This window comes from Eubalaena glacialis, chromosome 4 (assembly GCF_028564815.1).
Source record: "Eubalaena glacialis isolate mEubGla1 chromosome 4, mEubGla1.1.hap2.+ XY, whole genome shotgun sequence".
NCBI lineage: Eukaryota > Metazoa > Chordata > Mammalia > Artiodactyla > Balaenidae > Eubalaena > Eubalaena glacialis.
Genome location: NC_083719.1, coordinates 64,141,202 through 64,159,381, shown reverse-complemented (window position 1 = coordinate 64,159,381; position 18,180 = coordinate 64,141,202). Strand labels below are relative to the sequence as shown.

Below are 18,180 nucleotides of genomic sequence, written 5' to 3'. Positions count from 1 at the left end.
TCCAATTTGACTATATTCTTATTAAAAGAATGCCACATGAAGAGAAATGTACACAGGGAGAATACTATGTAAACATAAAGGCAGAGATAAAAGACAACACATCTCCAAGCCAAGTAACACCAAAGATTGCCAACAAACCACCAGAAGCTAGGAGAGAGACACTGAACAGATTCTCCCTCACAGGCCCACCGACATTTTGACCTTGGACTTCCAGCCTCCAGAACTGTGAGACAAATTTATGCCATTTAAGCCACCCAGTTTGCGGTACTTTGTTTCGGCGGCCATAGTAAACTAATACACTGTCTAAATCACCAATTATGTAATTCAGATTCTACAGGTATGGTCTTTAAGAGCCATATGAAAATCACGTTGACCCCAAATATCTCTAAGCAAATAAATTCTGACTCAGATGTGTTTAGAGTTATGAGCTAGACCTTTTTACATGATACTTAAAACTAGCTATGCCTGAGGTGGATGATAGCCCCTTCCTGTCACCCAGCCTGGCTTCCTTACTAAGTCACATGACTTTCTCTGATCAACTTCTATCTATTCTAATTCCACTAGGGGTTTGACAAGAATGCAAGATGTCGCCACACCATTTCTTCCACTGTTAAGTACAATGTTTTCATACCTGAACAAGCAATTATTCCACTAAAAGAGAAGAAATGATTTCTCAGGACCAATTCTGTGGCACTAAAACAAGGAATCACATGAAAGAAAACTGCTTCTAAGGTTCTTTTAAAATCAAGAAGTTTTTCTTAGAAAAATAAACTTCCCTTATATAGGTTTGCCTTTATTTTCAAAGCGTACTGAGAACCCTAAGATTTTCAAATGGATTCATTTGTTCATAATTTCTTAATCATCTGTTATATTCAAAGTACTATGAGCCGCCAGTGTATTCTATGTGTGTGTTTGGGGTGGAGTAGTAAGAAACAGGACATAATTGAGAGGAGATAACTTTCTATAGCAGGAGGAAGGAGAAGAAGGAGGACTTCTCAAGGGAGGAGTCTGGGTTAGGACTTTAATGAGTCATTCTTTTCATTATCCATTCAATAAGTACTTACCAGACTAGACTACAAAGCCACAGTAATCAAAACAGTATGATATTGGCACAGAAAGCAGACACAGAGATCCATGGAACAGAATAGAGAGCCCATGGTCAATTAATGCACGTATGGTCAATTAATCTATGACAAAGAAGGCAAGAAGGTACAGTGGACAAAAGACAGTTTCTTCAGTAAGTGGTGCTGGGAAAACTGAACAGTTATATGTAAATCAATGAAATTAGAACATTCGTCACACCATACGCAAAAATAAACTCAAAATGGATTAAAGACATAAATGAAAGGCCTGAAACCGTAAAACTCCTAAAAGAGGACATAGGCAGAACACTCTTCGACATAAATTGTAGCAATATTGTTTTGGCTCTGTCTCCTAAGGCAAAAGAAATAAAAGCAAAAATAAACAAATGGTGCCTAATTAAACCTAAAAGCTTTTGCACAGCAAAGGAAACCATCAACAAAATGAGAAGACAACCTACTGAATGGGAGAAAATATTTGCAAATGATATGACCAATAAGGAGCTAATATTCAAAATATAAAAACAGCTCAGGGTTTCCCTGGTGGCGCAGTGGTTGAGAGTCTGCCTGCCAATGCAGGGGACATGGGTTCGGGCCCTGGTCTGGGAGGATCCCACATGCCGCGGAGCAACTGGGCCCGTGAGCCACAATTGCTGAGCCTGCGCGTCTGGAGCCTGTGCTCCGCAGCAAGAGAGGCCGCGATAATGAGAGGCCCGCCCATTGCGATGAAGAGTGGCCCCCACTTGCCGCAACTAAAGAAAGCCCTCGCACAGAAACGAAGACCCAACACAGCCATAAATAAATAAATTAATTAAAAACAGCTCATACAGCTCAATATCAAAAAAAAAAAAACAACCGGATTCCAAAATGGGCAGAAGACCTGAACAGACATTTTTCCAAAGAAGATATACAGATGGCCAACAGGCGCATGAAAAGATGCACAACATCGCTCATCACCAGAGAAACGCAAATCATTGCGTTTGATAGAAGGGGATATTGATATTGCGGTGATACAAGGGGATATCACCTCACACCTGTCAAAATCGCTATCATCAAAAGGTCTACAAATAACAAATGTTGGAGAGGATATGGAAAAAGGGAACCCTAACACACTGTTGGCGAGACTGTAAATTGGTAAAGAGCATGGAGGTTTCTCAAAAAACTAAAAATAGAACTACCATATGATCCAGCGACTCTCCTGCTGGGTATATATCTGAAGAAAACAAAAACACTAATTCAAAAAGATACATACACCCCAATGTTCATTGCAGCATTATTTACAATAGCCAAGATATGGAAGCAACCTAAATGTCCATCAATAGATGAATCGATAAAGAAGATGTGGTATATTTATACAATGGAATATTATCCAGCCATAAAAAAGAATGAAATTCTGCCATTTGCAAGAATGTGGATGGACCTAGAGAGTATTATGCTTGTGAAATAAGTCAGAAAGAGAAAGACAAATATTCTACTCTATCACTTATATGTGAAATTTAAAAAATAAAACAAGTAAATTTATATAACAAAACAGAAACAGACTCCATAGACATTGAGAACAAACTAGTGGTTACCAAGGGGGAGAGAGAAAGGTGGAGGGGCAAGATAGGGGTATGAGATTAAGAGATACAAACAATTATGTATAGAATAAATAAACAAGGATATATTGTATAAACAGGGAATTATAGCCATTATTTTGTAATAACTTTAAATTGAATATAATCTACAAAAATATTCAATCGCTATGTTTTACAATATTATATAAGTTTCAGATATACAACACAGTGATAATGTTGTGAATCAACTATACAACTATACCTCAATTTAAAAAAAGGAATACTGATATATGCTACAACATGAATGAACCTTGAAGATATTATGCTAAGTGGTAAGATAGCCACAAAAATACAAACCTTGTATTATTCCACTTATATGAGGTACCTAGAATAGTCAACTTCATAGAGACAGAAAGTAATATGGTGTTTGCCAGAGTTTAGGAAAAAGGAGTAATGAGAAGTTATTCATGAATGTGTACTGAGTTTCAGTTTTGCAAGATGAAAAGAGCTCTGAAGATGGACTGTGGTGATGGTTGCAAAATACTAATATATTTAATACACTTAAAATGTACTTAATGAATGTACTGTACTTAATGACATGTACACATAAAAATGATTAAGATAAATTTTACATTACATGTATTTGACACTAATAATACATATTTTGTTTAAAAAGTGCAAATGTAGAAAAATGAGCACGGGGAAAAATACTTATCAAATGCTTGTTATAAATGAAACACACAATTGAGTGAGACAGGCAGATATTAAACAAACACTGATAAACAAATATCAATCATAATAAGTCCTATACACTATCCAAGAATAATACGAAGAACATAATTTAGATTAGGAGGTCAGAGAAAACCTCTCTGAAGAACTAACACTTTAAGGTAAAACCTAAAGAATAAAGCAGTTAGCTGTGTAAAAACTGACAAGCAAGAAAAGAATATTCTAGGTAGAGAGACGAGTAAATGCAGAGACCATGAGAAGAGAAAAAGCTCTGGGATGCTCAGGAACTAAAGGAAGGCCAGAGTGAACAGACGACAATGAATGCATGAATGCAGAGGAGAGTCAGACAGAACAGCCATGTTTAAGAATTTTAATTTTATTTGAAGCACAATGGAAAGCCAATGAAGAGTTTAAGGCAGGGGAGTAACATGATTCAGCTTTTATTTTCAAAAAAGAGATCAGTTAGGAGGATACTGCAGCAGTCCAAGTGGGACTGACTGCAGTCAAGATGGCAAGACATGCACAGTCTCTGGATATGTTTTAGAGGTAAAAGCAATAGGACTTAGTATTAGATTGGATGTGGTTGTCAAAAGGAAATGGCCAGAGTAACTCCCAGGTTTCTGGCCCAAGCAATGCATTAGGTGGAGGGGACAGGGAACCAGGAGGAGGAATAGGGTTGAATACATTAAGTTTGAGATGCCTGTGATACACATATGTGTTTAGGAGCCTGAGTTGAATATATAAGCCTGGAGAAAAGAGGAGAGTAAGGACCAAACATACAAATTTGAGAATCACTGACATTTTGATATTTATGGTCATGGGCATAGGTAAGTTCATTGGAGAGAAGCGAAGGGGAGGAAAGGATAAGGGAAGGAAGAAAGCTGAGCTCCTAAGGTTCAGGCCTCAGGAACTCCAACATTTAAAAGATACAGAGAAGATGAACAGTGAGCAAAGGAAACTTTGAAGAAGCAGCCAGCAAGTTAGGAGGGAGACAAAAATGAGTAGTTTCCACTTTAGAAAAAGGGAACAGACTGTACAAAGGTCCAGAAATAAATCACACCTTAGTGTGCTGTGAGAACTGTAAATAGTAGGGAGCAAAACATAATCAGATATACATTTTTTAAAAAAAATCATCTTTGGGTAATGCAGATAGAAACAGAGAAGGGCAATACCGGAGGCATGGAGATGCTTAGTTTCCTTAATAAAAAGTCTTTCATGAAAGGGCTTTCATCTGAGTGCCTTTCATAAAAAGTGATTTTACAAAAAGGCAAGATGATATAATACTACTTCTTGCAGAGAGACGTTTTCATCATTGATCAAAATAGTTCATCCACTAGAAGGGGAGGAACTGATTTCTCAGGTTCCCTTTGTGGTTAATAATCTGCTGTTCTATAAGTGTGTGTGCACACCTGCACACGCATGTACACACACACACACACAGAGCTGCATTTCCAAGAAATCACTATCTCACCGAAGGAAATGTCTTATTTCCAATTTGTTCTGCATACTCATGTCAAACATTTCCTGAGGCAGAGACATGCTAGTGGATGTGTGGGTCTGGAGCTGCGGGAGATAATGGAGACAAAGTCATTAGCACATGAGTTACAGGAGAAGCCATGGCCACAGATAAGATCCTAAGTAGTGCTGAAAGTAAGAAGATGCCCCAGGAAAGAACCACGGGTAACATCAACACTTAAGGTGCAGGTAGAAGAAGAGGTACTCATGGAGAAAACTCAGAACTTACCTTTGCTTAATATTTCAAAATATAGGGTAAGTTACTGAATCTTGAATACTCTTCTAAGATGACCAAATCTGCCTTGGAAATTAATATTTTGCCTAAAATACCATTTTAGATACTCATCCCACACTTTTCAAAGTTTTCTGCCCCTCCCCCCTCCCAACCAGTCACTATTTACAAGCAGAATTTGCATTTTGGGGCTTGTGGACAAAACCAATAAAGTACCCATGGTATATGTATAAAAGATTGACAAGACCATATCAACTAAAAGAAGCAGAAGAAATTCAAAGATGGAATCTCGAAAAAAATGAATTCAATATAATTTAATTTTAAAAGGTCTTAGGACTAATGGCTTGCCAACACGGCATTCAGTTATAAGAAGCCAGAGACCTACACTGAAGAATCTTCTTGCCTAAAATTACAGAACTGATAAAACATATGGGGCACAACACATAAGAAAGCATAACCTATTTATAAAAGCCAATGTGGTTTCAGTAGAGTAACATCTGACCTCAATAACCCAAGTGAATTCTTTGAATCAGTAAGTATAGGGTAAAAGCCATTTATACTTTCTAGAAAGTCACTAGAAAAATTTGCACCGAAGAGGCCATTTTATAGAATAAAAAGTAGTGGGAGTGGAAAAGCCTCTGAAACTTGAAACACTTGTTCCTGAATTTATGAACTGTGTGATTGCCCTGGAAGCTAAAATAGGCTAAAAATATAAAAAAGATCCTAAAGGATTTAAGAGAATTCATGGATGACTGACAAATAATGGGCTCTTGAAGAACTTTGGGAGATCCACCTTATATCTTGCTAAGTTCCCTTGTCACCAATTATTTGTTGTATGATCTCACTATAGACGAAAACTAGGCCCTAAACTAACCTTTGGCTGCCTATGTCAGAGACAGAATATTAGCCTGGATGCATGGCACCTAATGTTAGTACTAAAACAACAACAACAATAAATATATAGCTGAACTACTGACTAATCAGCTGAAGATTTTCTCTAGGTATTTGTTTGGAAGACATGGCAAGTGCAATTAAGATATAACTGGAATTCTTTTGAAGTCAATTTTTTTTTATAAACACATTTTTATTTATTAATATTTACTTATTTATTTTTGGCTGTGTCGGGTCTTAGTTGCGGTGCACGGGCTTCTCTCCAGTTGTGGCGCATGGGCTCTGTAGTTGTGGCGTGCAGGCTCTCTAATTGTGGCACACGAGTTCACCCCCAAGGCATGTGGGATCTCAGTTCCCTGACCAGGGATAGAACCCTCATCCCCTGCACTGGAAGGCAGATTCTTAACCACTGGACCACCAGGGAAGTCCCTGAATTCAATTTTAATGGATTAGGAAGCTTAAAGTTTTAAAACTATGACTTAAAATAAAAATGGCAAAGGAAGAAGTTTTTGTGTGCCTGTTTTCAGCTATATATGTTTTAGGCTGGTCTAAAGTTCATACTTGAAAGCACTGGAGTTCAATGCATGGAGTACCTTCTCTCAGCCTTTCTGGGAAAGGAGGGTCCCAAAGAGTACATGATCAACCCCTAAAGAGCATACAACATGGTCTACTGAATTTATCTCAAATTAATCCTGTTTATACAAAACAAATTTAACAACAGAAATAAAAAATTTAATTTGCATGAAAAAGTCTGCTAGCAAGTCTGTTTCTGTTGAATATTTCAACCAACCAAATAAAATAATAAGAATAATGTGGATGCTTTAGATGCCTTTCTATCAGCCAGAAGGCAACACCCCTTATATTGCCGTCCGCAGACTATCTACAGAAAGCCATCTTGTCTGCTTTTGCTCCATGAGGTATCTTTATCTCGTTTGAATACTGAACCAAAGTAGATACTTCCATTTTCAGAATTCCTTCTTTACCTAGTCAGTTTCCCGTCCGAAGGTCTTTATGGTCAAGAAAAGAATTCGTAATGACCCACTAAAAGCTGAAGTGATTTAGTAACCAATCATCATCAGAACAGTATCTTAAAGCTTAGGACTAACAGTAACAGCATCTGCTATCCTTTGCCAAAGATGGCTATTTACTAAGCACAGCATAAGATGCAGCCATTAGTGAGGCTGCTGTGCAGTTTAAGAGATGATGCACGTAAAGCCCCTAGCATAGTGCTTGCTATATGATAAAGAGCTCAAAACTGGCAGTGAAGATTACTGCCTCATTCTATTCCTTACAGCAGCCCTGTGAGGAGGTACTGTACCACTGCAAAGGTGAGAACACGGTGGGCTAGGGGGTGGTGAGTTGCAGGCTTAGTGGGACTGACTCAGTTGACAGAGCCCACTAACAGCACCAACACTACACTCTCTCTGGTCTGTCCATATGGGAAGCTGTTCAAGATGGATTCAATGCTGATTTTAAATCTAGGCTCTACCAGCTGTGAAACATTAAGCAAGTTATTGAAGCTCTCTGCATCTGTTTACTCATCTCAAGGACCCACCCTCAGAGGATGATTCTGAATATTAAATACTGGTACATAGTAAAAGTACAATAAATAATAGCATTCATTCATTCAGTCCATCAGTCAACATTATTTGGACTCCTACTACGTGACAAGCATAGGTCACAGCTCCCAAATCTATCTGCATGTCAGAATCACCTGGGAGCTTTTAAAAATTGCAACTCCCAGGCCACACTGGAGGCCACTGAAGTCACAATATCTGGGGGTTGGATACAGGCGTTAAGCATTTCGAAGCTTCCCAGGTGATTCCAACGTGCAGACAAGCTTGGAAACCACTGTGTGTTAGGCACCGGACTCACCTACCTTCCCTGAAAGCACACCTAGTTTACTCATCCTACCTTCTTAAACATCTCACATCTAAGCCCTCTTTCAGATTCCTACTGTTACTTCTTTAGCTCAGGTCCTCAGAACCTCTCCATGAACTTGCTAACTTGTTCCCCACCCATGGCCACTTTGTCTGCTCCCACACACAAGCCAGCTCTGATCCGATCACTCCCATGTGCAGAATCACTGGATTAACCTCCTCTGGCTACCAGCTCCTCAGCGCAGCCTTCAAAGCCCTCAACAAAAGGCAGTGCCCCATCTCCCCAGCCGCTCCCTCCCTACACCCTTATGCTACTGATGACCCAATCTTACTGGTTAACTCACTTTCTCCGGGCAGACCCTATGTCTTCCAACTGAAAGCAGACTCGTTCTTAGGGACAAGGAAAAAAATCTTCCCGATAATAGTCTATTGCCAGATACAAAATAAAATCTTCCCCGATTGAAAACAGTGATCAGATTAAACACACAAAAGACAATTCCTTTTACCTTAGTTTAAGGAGTGGCTGGGTCACCCACTTCTTTAACTTCCGTCTCCCAAATGAAGTTTTAGTATGGTCTAAAACCCAAAATAAACTTCCTTTGGTTTTCATATCAGTCTAAAAAAGACCAGAAAACAAGGTTTATTAACTAGATGATTGTATTTGCACCAAAACTGCTAGCTGTTCATGCGTCCTTATTATTCCATAGATCCCAATTTTAAATGTTATGCCCTAGCATAAAACAGAGCTCAAAACAGGTGTTCATTTAATGTCAGATGAATGAATGTATACATACACACATCCTTATATACACACAAAGTACTGATATTTTACACAAGACAGATATAGTCTGTGTATAGTTTTTAGTTAACGAACAATAAATTATTGAGAAGTCTCTTTTGAAATGTTTGTCCTAAACATCTCAAAAATATAACTGCATCCTTTCCTGCCTTGGAAAGCACAGTCAAGATAATTTCATTTTCCTTTGGCAGTTCAGTATCTCCCACTACCTAAGAGTTGCCATTCTAAAGACAGAGACTCTCATGACAACACTGAACAAGTTTAAGGAGAGAAGTGAACCTGTACTGCACTCTAGGACTGTACCCCTGAAGGGTTTGATTTTAGTCTGTTTTATTAAATCCTTAGCAAAAATTTATCTATGCTTTGCCACTTTAAAGTTAAGCCATTAAAAAAATTTTACAATTAATTAGAGATGGTATTAAATTTTACCAAGGTTTCATTGTAGTACAAAATGTCTAATAATAGGTTTAAGTTCTATTTGGAACATAAAGTTGTTTTCACCTGATTTTTTTTTTTTTTTTTTTTTTTTACTCTTTCCTTTTCCTTCAAATCAACGAGCAGAGCAGGTACTTACAGAATACCTCCTGTGTGCTCAGTAGAATAACTGGCAAAGGTATATTAAGACATGGTCCCTCCCTCAGGGCACTTACATCCAAGTGTGGGAGAAAAGACTCCTAATGAGGACACAGTGCCACCTGGCAGAAATCAACTATAAAAAGTGTGCTATAACCTCTCCAGGCCTTAGGAGTTTAAAGCAGAGCACACACGGAAACTACAGTGGTCATGGAAGGCTTCCTGAGGACGAGCTGGGCAGGCAGAGCAGACCTGAGGAGAATCCACATCAGTGACTGCACCATCCCTTCCTGAGACGAGAGCCTGACTGCCTGGACCACAGTAAAGGGTCCCAGGAAGAGTACGGTGGAGGGGAATCATTCTCTAATTACCTGGCATCATTGGAGAAGCAGGCTCAGACAAGAGAGGGAGAGGTGGGGGAGACCTGAGTCCTGTTATACGTTTGCTCTCCCTAACAGCCAGCTCCCTCCTCATGACCCCTTTCCATTGCTCTATGGTAAAGGAGGCCAAAGCCGAAGCACAAAGACAAGCAGAAGATGCTAATTCTCAGCTTCTATTTCTACAAGGGCCCAAGTCCTGATAAAGAAAGGGATTTTAGAGGGTATTCTGATGACGGATGATTTCTGCCTTAGGAATCTGATTTCAGAACTGACTCCACTGTAATAGGATGTGAACAGGGAGGATGTGGCAGAAGTAAAGAAATCTTGGAATACCGGGGCTGTGTCTGCAGGCTTTGACTGTGGGCTCTTCTTCACCCCAGAAATGCCCTTTTGTTTGCTACCTCGGGGATGTAGACAGAGTTGATGAGAGACTTGCGGGAAATACGCTCAACTTCCGGATGACAGAATGACATGATAAAAATGTTATTGCATAAAAGGAAGGCTGACCCCAGTATACAAGGACAGCCTGGCAGAGGGAGAAACCAAGTGAGAGAAACTAGACAGCAATATACAAATCCAGGAGTCAGGAGAATAAATTCAGCATTTACTTTAATTCACAGCAGTTCTAGTGATTCACAGCAGATGGTTCAGCTTTTCCACTACTTACTCAAATGACTTGGAACTGCTTTTTCTTTCTGTGACTTTATGTTGTAATAACATTAGTTTTACAATATAATATCTCACATTTCCAAGTGATAGTTTAATACATGAAAGCAATAATTTTAATGTCTTCATTATCTTTCTCATTCATCAATAAAGGGCAAGTAAACAATGATGGAAGTTTGTGAAGTGAAATATTATGCATCTTACAGTCAAACTGAGTATCAGTAACTTGTTTTATATGCTGGATACTGAAGTAAGACTGCAGACATTTCAACAATCAGTTAAGAGTATGTAGAAAAAACATAACCAAGCAGACCAAAAAAATCCACTTTACATTAATTTCCAAAGATGATGCCTTTCCAAAGAAATATTTGATAAAGAAATTATCAGGATGGACACGTTGCTTCAATCATTAAAAAGCACAGCTCTATAGCTCCCAACGTAACCCCCAAATAAGTATTTCATGTACGTGGTTCTCAAAAAAAGTGAGCACTGCAGTTACCAGTAGATGTCAGGCAGAGCTGTCAGCTGAAGACAACACTGTTTTCACCTGCATACCTAAGAACAGACTGCTACCTTATCCCAAATTTTTTTTCAAAACCATTTTGAATCTAATAGGCCTTATGTTTACCTGACCTGATTCTGAAGGATTTCCAGGTTCCTTAATGTTGTTCCATTAATTGTCATAAATTCCATTTCACCTGACAACTGTTTAAAATTCCTGTAAAAGAATGAAATATGAGCCATGATGCAAGTGCATAAAGGAATAGAAAAACTAATTTAGGCATTAGAAATACTCCAGTAACATGATTTCCTGCGATAGGAAATCGAACCAAAAAAAGCCAAAAAGAATATTCATTATGAGAGTATCTTCTATTGACGCTGGGCGCTGTTAGGTAAACTGATGTGAAAGGACAGCTGTTGTCACACCAAAACCAAGAACAAGGAAGGGAAGTAATGGTACCAACAATTTTTAAATTTTTTTATATTTCCAGTAATAGAACCAAACATAGTCTTTTATCATTGGCAGAGCAAGTGGTGGTCTCTTCAGGAAAAGCTATGCAATTTGCTAGAAAAATATGTCAGTATACTTAAAAACGTCCTCCTTATTCTTTAGCATGAGATCATCCTGATAAACACTTTAAAAGCTCTTAATCAACATTCCGGTATGTGCAAATGTTATTTACTCTATAATTAAGACCACAAATTAATGTGGCTAATGTTTTAGTAGAGTATAAAACTGAAAAAGTAGAAATTACTTCCTTAAGTTCAAAGAATTCACATTCTCCATATGTCCCTGTAACTATCCCAAACTAGATTAAAAATTCAATAAATTTCAAATAAACTTGACTATTGAGTTCAATGTGATTAATAAATGTATGCACAATTCAAATTTTGTCCTTATTAGTCTGTCATGTTAAAAAGTATATTAATCAATGCATTACTAATCCAGTAATTAATTTCCTTTATAAGCCAGTCCTTTGACATTTCTGTCCACAGCACTTACAGATTTGATGGCTCATTTTTCAAAGCAAGAAAAATAACGGCAAGTCACCAAACTATTTGGAGGGAAAGCATTAGTGTTTGCATCATAAAACTAACCCCCCTCATCATGGCCGAAATAAGATGTAAATAAAATCCAGTTTCCTAAGCCAGTTATGGAAGCAAGCTTTCATCCAGGAATCTAGAGCTTAAAATCAGAGCCCAAGGAGCCAGTGCTCATTGAGAGATGCCTCCACTTCTAGATGACTCCCACAACTAAGGTTCCAGAGCCCTGAAAAAGAAATAACTTACTGCATATTAGGAATGTTGCCTAGTAACTGAACACTGTCCCCTGGCAGTGTAATTTACCTGCGACAGGTTTGACCTAGCTTCCAAAGGATGACTTGTTAATGATTTTTAGAGGGAAGCAACTCCAGCACTGATAGTAGGTGTGTGTAGACCATTCTCTCCTTCTTATAACCGTTAACTTAATTTGCCTTGCATTACAGTAATTTAACTTCTTCTGCTATCCTCATTAATAGATCTAAGCTCCTTGGAGACATGGGTTCTTTGTGTCTTATACATTTTGCAGCACCTGCAGAGCCTAGCAGAAAGTATATGCTCAGCAAAGGTATGCCATCTTTCTATGGGGAGGCCAGTTTGGGTTTGTTTGGTTTCCTTTGAGTCATAAAGCCTAGAAATGTATGTGAAACACCCAGAGACAGTAATAAAATGTAAAACATTATTTTCAGGAAGAAACAATTAGGCAGTGATTTGCTGTACAGCTGACAGATGTTCACACACCTTCATGGTCAAAGATACAAGTTGGAAGTACTGCTAGCTTGGACTCTGAGTTGCTATCTAACCAGTTCCCATGTGTTTAAAGAAAAGTCATTTACTTCCCCTGTTCTTGACAGGTTTAACCTATACCCTAGGGGTGATTAATGAACACTTGAATACCTTAATCAGACACAGACTCTCGAAGGATGCTTAGTTGGCATCAAGAACCCACAATTCGGCAGCATGGACCTCTGCACTGATCTTAATAAAAGAGATCAACCACTGGGCAATATTAAGTTAGACTGATTCCTGTGGAATGATAATTACCAAGCAACTATAAGAACTAACTATGTTTTCAGGTTTCCTATATGTTTGGATGATAATGTACTCTGGAGTTCTGACTCTTCCTTACAAATACAAAAGAAATTTCCTTCTGTCAGTGTCTATTTCCATTAGGAATTATATATATACTTTTGAAGTCAGGGTTATATCTGCCAGCATCCTTAGGAATTCGATAGTATATGATCACTGATCAAGCAATTCTAAATTATTTATCCTTTTGGAAAAAACCGAATTTTATGTGCTTTGAAATAAACCTTATAAACAATGCCTGGCTAGCATTCATCCTGTGTGAACTTCCATAGAAATCTTCCAAGTAACATGGGAAAATACTTCATTAATATTTCAGACAACAATAATACAAAGGATGCTTTTTTTCCCCTCAAGTTTTATAATGGGAGAAAAATGTTCTTGCTGAAAATTGCCAAAGAAATTTAAGATTCTACATCATTCCTATACTACTTAAAGAAAAACAAAAAAAAAACACCAATCTTTCTGATTTAGACAAAGGCAGCAAAGGTGTAGACCTTATGTGAAAGATCAACCCCTTACAAAGATTCTATTTAAATACTATTAATATTATTTGAAAATGAAAACAGACAAAAAAAAAAAAAAGACACCCTACCACATTACATATGAAATCTATAGTGGAGAATAGTTCTCTATGTAGTTTTCAGAGTTCATACATTCACCGTTTTTCTAACCTTTTGATGGTTAATTTATGAATTATAAATTGTATCATATGACAGAAATTCAGTTTTATTGTAGATTCACTTCTAATTTATTTGCAATTAAAACAAATATCTTTGCATTCCTAAATGCTGCCCGTATGCATATTAAAGAAGAAAATAAGAAGGGTGTATAACAGATCCCCAACGATTCACTAGGAGAATACATAGGACTCAGCATATAGTCATACTCACAGCTATGATTTATTACCGTGAAAGGATACAAAGCAAAATCAGAAAAGGGAAAAGGTACATAAGGCAAAGCCCAGAGGAAACCAAGGGCAAGCTTCCAAGAGTCCTCTCCTGGTAAAGTCACACAGGATGTACTTAGTTTCCCCAGCAGTGAGTTGTGGCAACATGTGTGAAATATCCACCAGAGAAGCTCATTAGAGACTCAGCACCCAGGGTTTTCACTGGGGGCTGTATTCACATAGGCATCTCTTCCCTACCGTGTACCAAAATTCCAGCTCCCAGACAACAAGTAGGTGTTCAGCACAAACCATACTGTCTGCAGAAACCGTTTAGGCACAGTGAGCCATTCTTACCAGAGAATGCTGGAGACCCTCCCCAAAGGCAGGGTCTCAGATGCCAGTCAAGGGTCAAGCTTGCATGTAGGGTTTCCTAAGGATAGCTGTCTCATCAGGTTTGTCATGTTAATCTTTTCTTGCATCTCTCTCTTTTCAAATTCTGTTTCTCTTAAAAGTATCTCTGTTGTATTTATTTACTTTTATATTCCTTCTAGTTTACTCTTTATTCCTAAACTGATCTTTTTCTTTAATATATAGTTCATTCTCAAATCCTATCACCTCATTTCAAATCTTTCCTATTTCTCATCTATTCTCATTTGTCCTTTCACATTTAGCATCATTTCCTTTTAGCTCATTTTGAAGTAGTAGGTTACAGTTTTTATTTAATTTGTGGGCATGTCTTTCTGGCATGCATTCACTTTCTGTAAGGACATTATCCTGCTCCTTATTCTTTTTTATTATAATTTTATATGGGATTTCAATTTGGTTCCTTTCCCATTGCTAATTTTTAAGTGAAAATTAGTTTTCCAGAAGTTTCAGAACACAGACATTTTTTAGGATAGCTGATGTTACTTTACACATCTCCCTCTTCTGTTGTTTTTTTATGGTGTTCAATCATGGCACCTCACTTCTGCTTTCATTCGTAAAAGATTAAATGCATGAGTACTGTCCTTTAACCACAACTAGAAAATTATACAAATATATATATACACACTATAAATATGTGTGTGTATATATATATACATATACATATATATATACATTTAAAACTGTTTTCGGGCAGTTGGACATCAGGCAGCATAGAACTGTGATCCCTGAGAGAAGAAAAACAAAAGAGGTAAACACTATGACTAACTCCTTGGAGAGACCAAAGAAAGTAGAAGTTGTGAGACAGAATGCCAGAGATGACAGAGCTGCATACAGAGAGATGCAGAAGGGTCCCCTCAAGTCTTTGGCCAAGCACTGATCCTTAAATATGCGGAGGACCTCACATGGGATCAGGGAAAGAACCACAAGAAACAGTAGGACGAACAAGGGTTCACATAGGGCTTAGAATAGTTTGCTCTCCAACTAAAGAGAGTAGAAATACCTCAAAATACTTAGGGCATTGGGTAGAAGTCTTGGAAGTGTATTGCTTTCAGGATGGGATTAAAATAGACATAGACAAGGATTTCCCAATCTTGGTACTAAATGATATTTTACTGAGATAGCTCCTATCTGTCCACCCCACCTCTGCAGAAGAGGAAGTAGCTTACTTATCCAGGATCGATATGATATAGGGTAATTCTTCACAGAGCCAAAGATAAGGGGCTAGTGAAGGTAGAATATGGAAAGGCAAGAAAATTATTCTGTACTACCCTTTTTTTATTCCACTGGCTTTTAAACTAGCATTTTCCTAGAATGTCAATTGCCAGCTTTTAAATCTCTCAACTCTACAAAGTTAATCACTCTTTTAAAAAGCTGTCTATAAGGGGCTTCCCTGGTGGTGCGGTGGTTAAGAATCCGCCTGCCAATGCAGGGGACACGGGTTAGAGCCCTGGTCCGGGAAGATCCCACATGCCGCGGAGCTACTAAGCCCGTGCGTCACAACTACTGAGCCTGCACTCTACAGCCCGCGAGCCACAACTACTGAGCCCATGCGCCACAACCAATGAAGCCTGTGCGCCTAGAGTCTGCGCTCTGCAACAAGCCCGTGCACTGCAACAAAGAGTAGCCCCCGCTTACCACAACTAGAGAAAGCCCGCGTGCAGCAACAAAGACCCAGTGCAGCCAAAAATAAATAAATTAAAAAAAAAAAAAAAGCTGTCTATGTTAGTAGCTGTCCTCTTTATCTTCAACTTTATGGTCTATGAAATAAGAATTGAAACCAAGAATAAGAAAGGTGATGAAGTTTTATGAATGCTTTTCAATACCACTTCTTAATACTACTTCTCAATTAACTGTACATTAGTATAAAGCACAGTTTTATATTATAGTGTTGTAGTCAACACTATAATACATTCAATAGCTATCATGAATACCAACTGACAGAATTCTTAAGCTTTCTTTTAATTTATGTCAATTAATATTTTTAATATTCTTTAGCAACAATACCACACAGCTCATTCTTGCCGCAGAATATTCTATCCAGAGCAGGTAAACTTCTTACCTAGTACTTACCAAAATTCAATTCAATAGTACTTACCAAATTCAATTTAAGAAATGTTTTTTAATATAACACCACCCTTTTTTTATTTTTCAGAAATCACTTACTTGGGTTTGGAAAGCACCTTTTCCAAGTTAAACTCTTTCAGGTATCTTATTATGGCAGCCAAAGAGCAAATCACAGGCTTTTCCAAGTTAATGATGCCAGAAAAACTTTGAGAACCTAAAAAAACAGAATATACACCTTCATTAAAGTTATTATTCATTATTAAAAACAAACATTAAGTTAAATAAAATTTAGTTTATGATTTTTGAAATAATAATTTAGACCGTTATCTCCTAAAATTCCCTTTGGAAAAATACAGAAGTTTACAAATACCTAGGGTATGGAAAAAAGGGCATTTTCTGATGGTGGTTGACCCTTTTTTGGAGAGCAACAGAGCAACTATTTTCACAGTGTAAAATGCTCATCCCCTTTGACCCAGAAATACTCCAAAATGCTTGTTAAAGATGTGTAAGAAAGTGAGTTGAAAAATCTTTTCTAGTAGTTTCTGCTTTATAACAAAGTCAATCAGCTATACATATACATATATCCCCATATCTCTTCCCTCTTAAAAAATTAGACACAACCTAATTGAACATCAATAAGGTATTACTTAAATAAATTTCAGTACATCCAGATTATTATGCACCTACTAATGGGAATGACTTTCCCATTAGCTTTCCATCTGGTCTCCCACCTTTATCCCTGTGCCCTATAGGGTATTCTTAACAGAGCAGCCAAAGGAATCCTTTTTAAAATGTACGTCACATAACTGGATTACTTTGCTTACAAATCCTCCAACAATTTCCCAACTCACTGAGAGAAGCAGCACAAGTTCGTACAGGGTCTAAAAGTCCCTACACAACCTGCCTTCCATCTCCTTTCATCTCTGAGCTCACCTCCTAATATTAGCCCCCTTAGTTACTCTGTCCCAGCATCCAGGCTCCTTGATATTCTTTAAACACACCAAGCACTAAAGATATGTTGTACTTACTGTTGTCTCTGCCTGAAACACTGTTCCTTCACACGTCCATGTGGTTTTCCCCCTTAACTCCTTTAATCTTCGTTCAAATCTTTGTTCAATTGCCACATTCTCAGTGTGGCCTTCCTTCACCACTCTACTTAAAAATTCACCTCTTCCCTGCCTTTCTGTATAGTACTCATCACCTTTAAACACTATTTTATTGTACACCTCCCCCTATTAGACTGTAAACTCCAGAAGGGCAGGAATTTTTGTCTGTTTAATTCCTTACAGTACATAAAATGCCTCAAATAGGCATTCAATAAAAATTAGTTGAAAGAATAAATACAAGTTATATTAAACAAATACATAGAAATATGTATGTTTATGTGTAGATCTGTACATCAAAAAATTCTTAAGGATTTGAGGGGAAGGACTTGTACTTTTTTCCTTACACACAACTATGTTTTAACTTTTTTTGCAGTAGGTATTTATAACCTTAAGAAAAAATTACAAGATATCCTCTACAAATCTGTAATATAAAATATATTACTTTCAACTATAGCTTTTTATAAAACCAAGGTGTAAATGACGAGTTAACAAAACTGTTTTCCCTTCTACTGAGAATTTCATCTTTTAACTGTCTAGCTCTGTTCCCCAGGAAACCTGACAAAGATGAAGTGCCATTGTGTTATGAGGTAGCATTGCATATGGTAAAAAGGACCTGAAATCAGTAAACTTTATCTGAACTAGGGGAAATTATAAATACCTGACTCCAGAATTTTGGCCTTCCTTGAGTACACTGACTCTTTGAACTTGGCATGTCCTTTGGAGAAATTCCAGCAAGAGATAAGGTTTCCTATAGGGCATGGGGCTTC

At 37.7% G+C, this 18,180-nt stretch overlaps 1 protein-coding gene across 5 annotated transcripts in view; it reads right to left on the bottom strand.

Annotated features, from left to right (window-relative positions):
* Positions 1 to 18,180, bottom strand: part of MSH3 (mutS homolog 3) — a 262,769-nt gene that overhangs the window by 106,847 nt on the left and 137,742 nt on the right. For all 5 annotated transcript variants that reach the window (XM_061189407.1, XM_061189402.1, XM_061189403.1 and 2 more), the window contains exons 10-12: positions 16,407 to 16,521; positions 10,934 to 11,018; positions 8,389 to 8,498 (exon numbers count right to left, since the gene is read on the bottom strand). In XM_061189407.1, the coding sequence (XP_061045390.1) occupies positions 8,389 to 8,498; positions 10,934 to 11,018; positions 16,407 to 16,521 (310 nt within the window). The remainder of the gene's footprint in view (positions 1 to 8,388; positions 8,499 to 10,933; positions 11,019 to 16,406; positions 16,522 to 18,180) is intronic.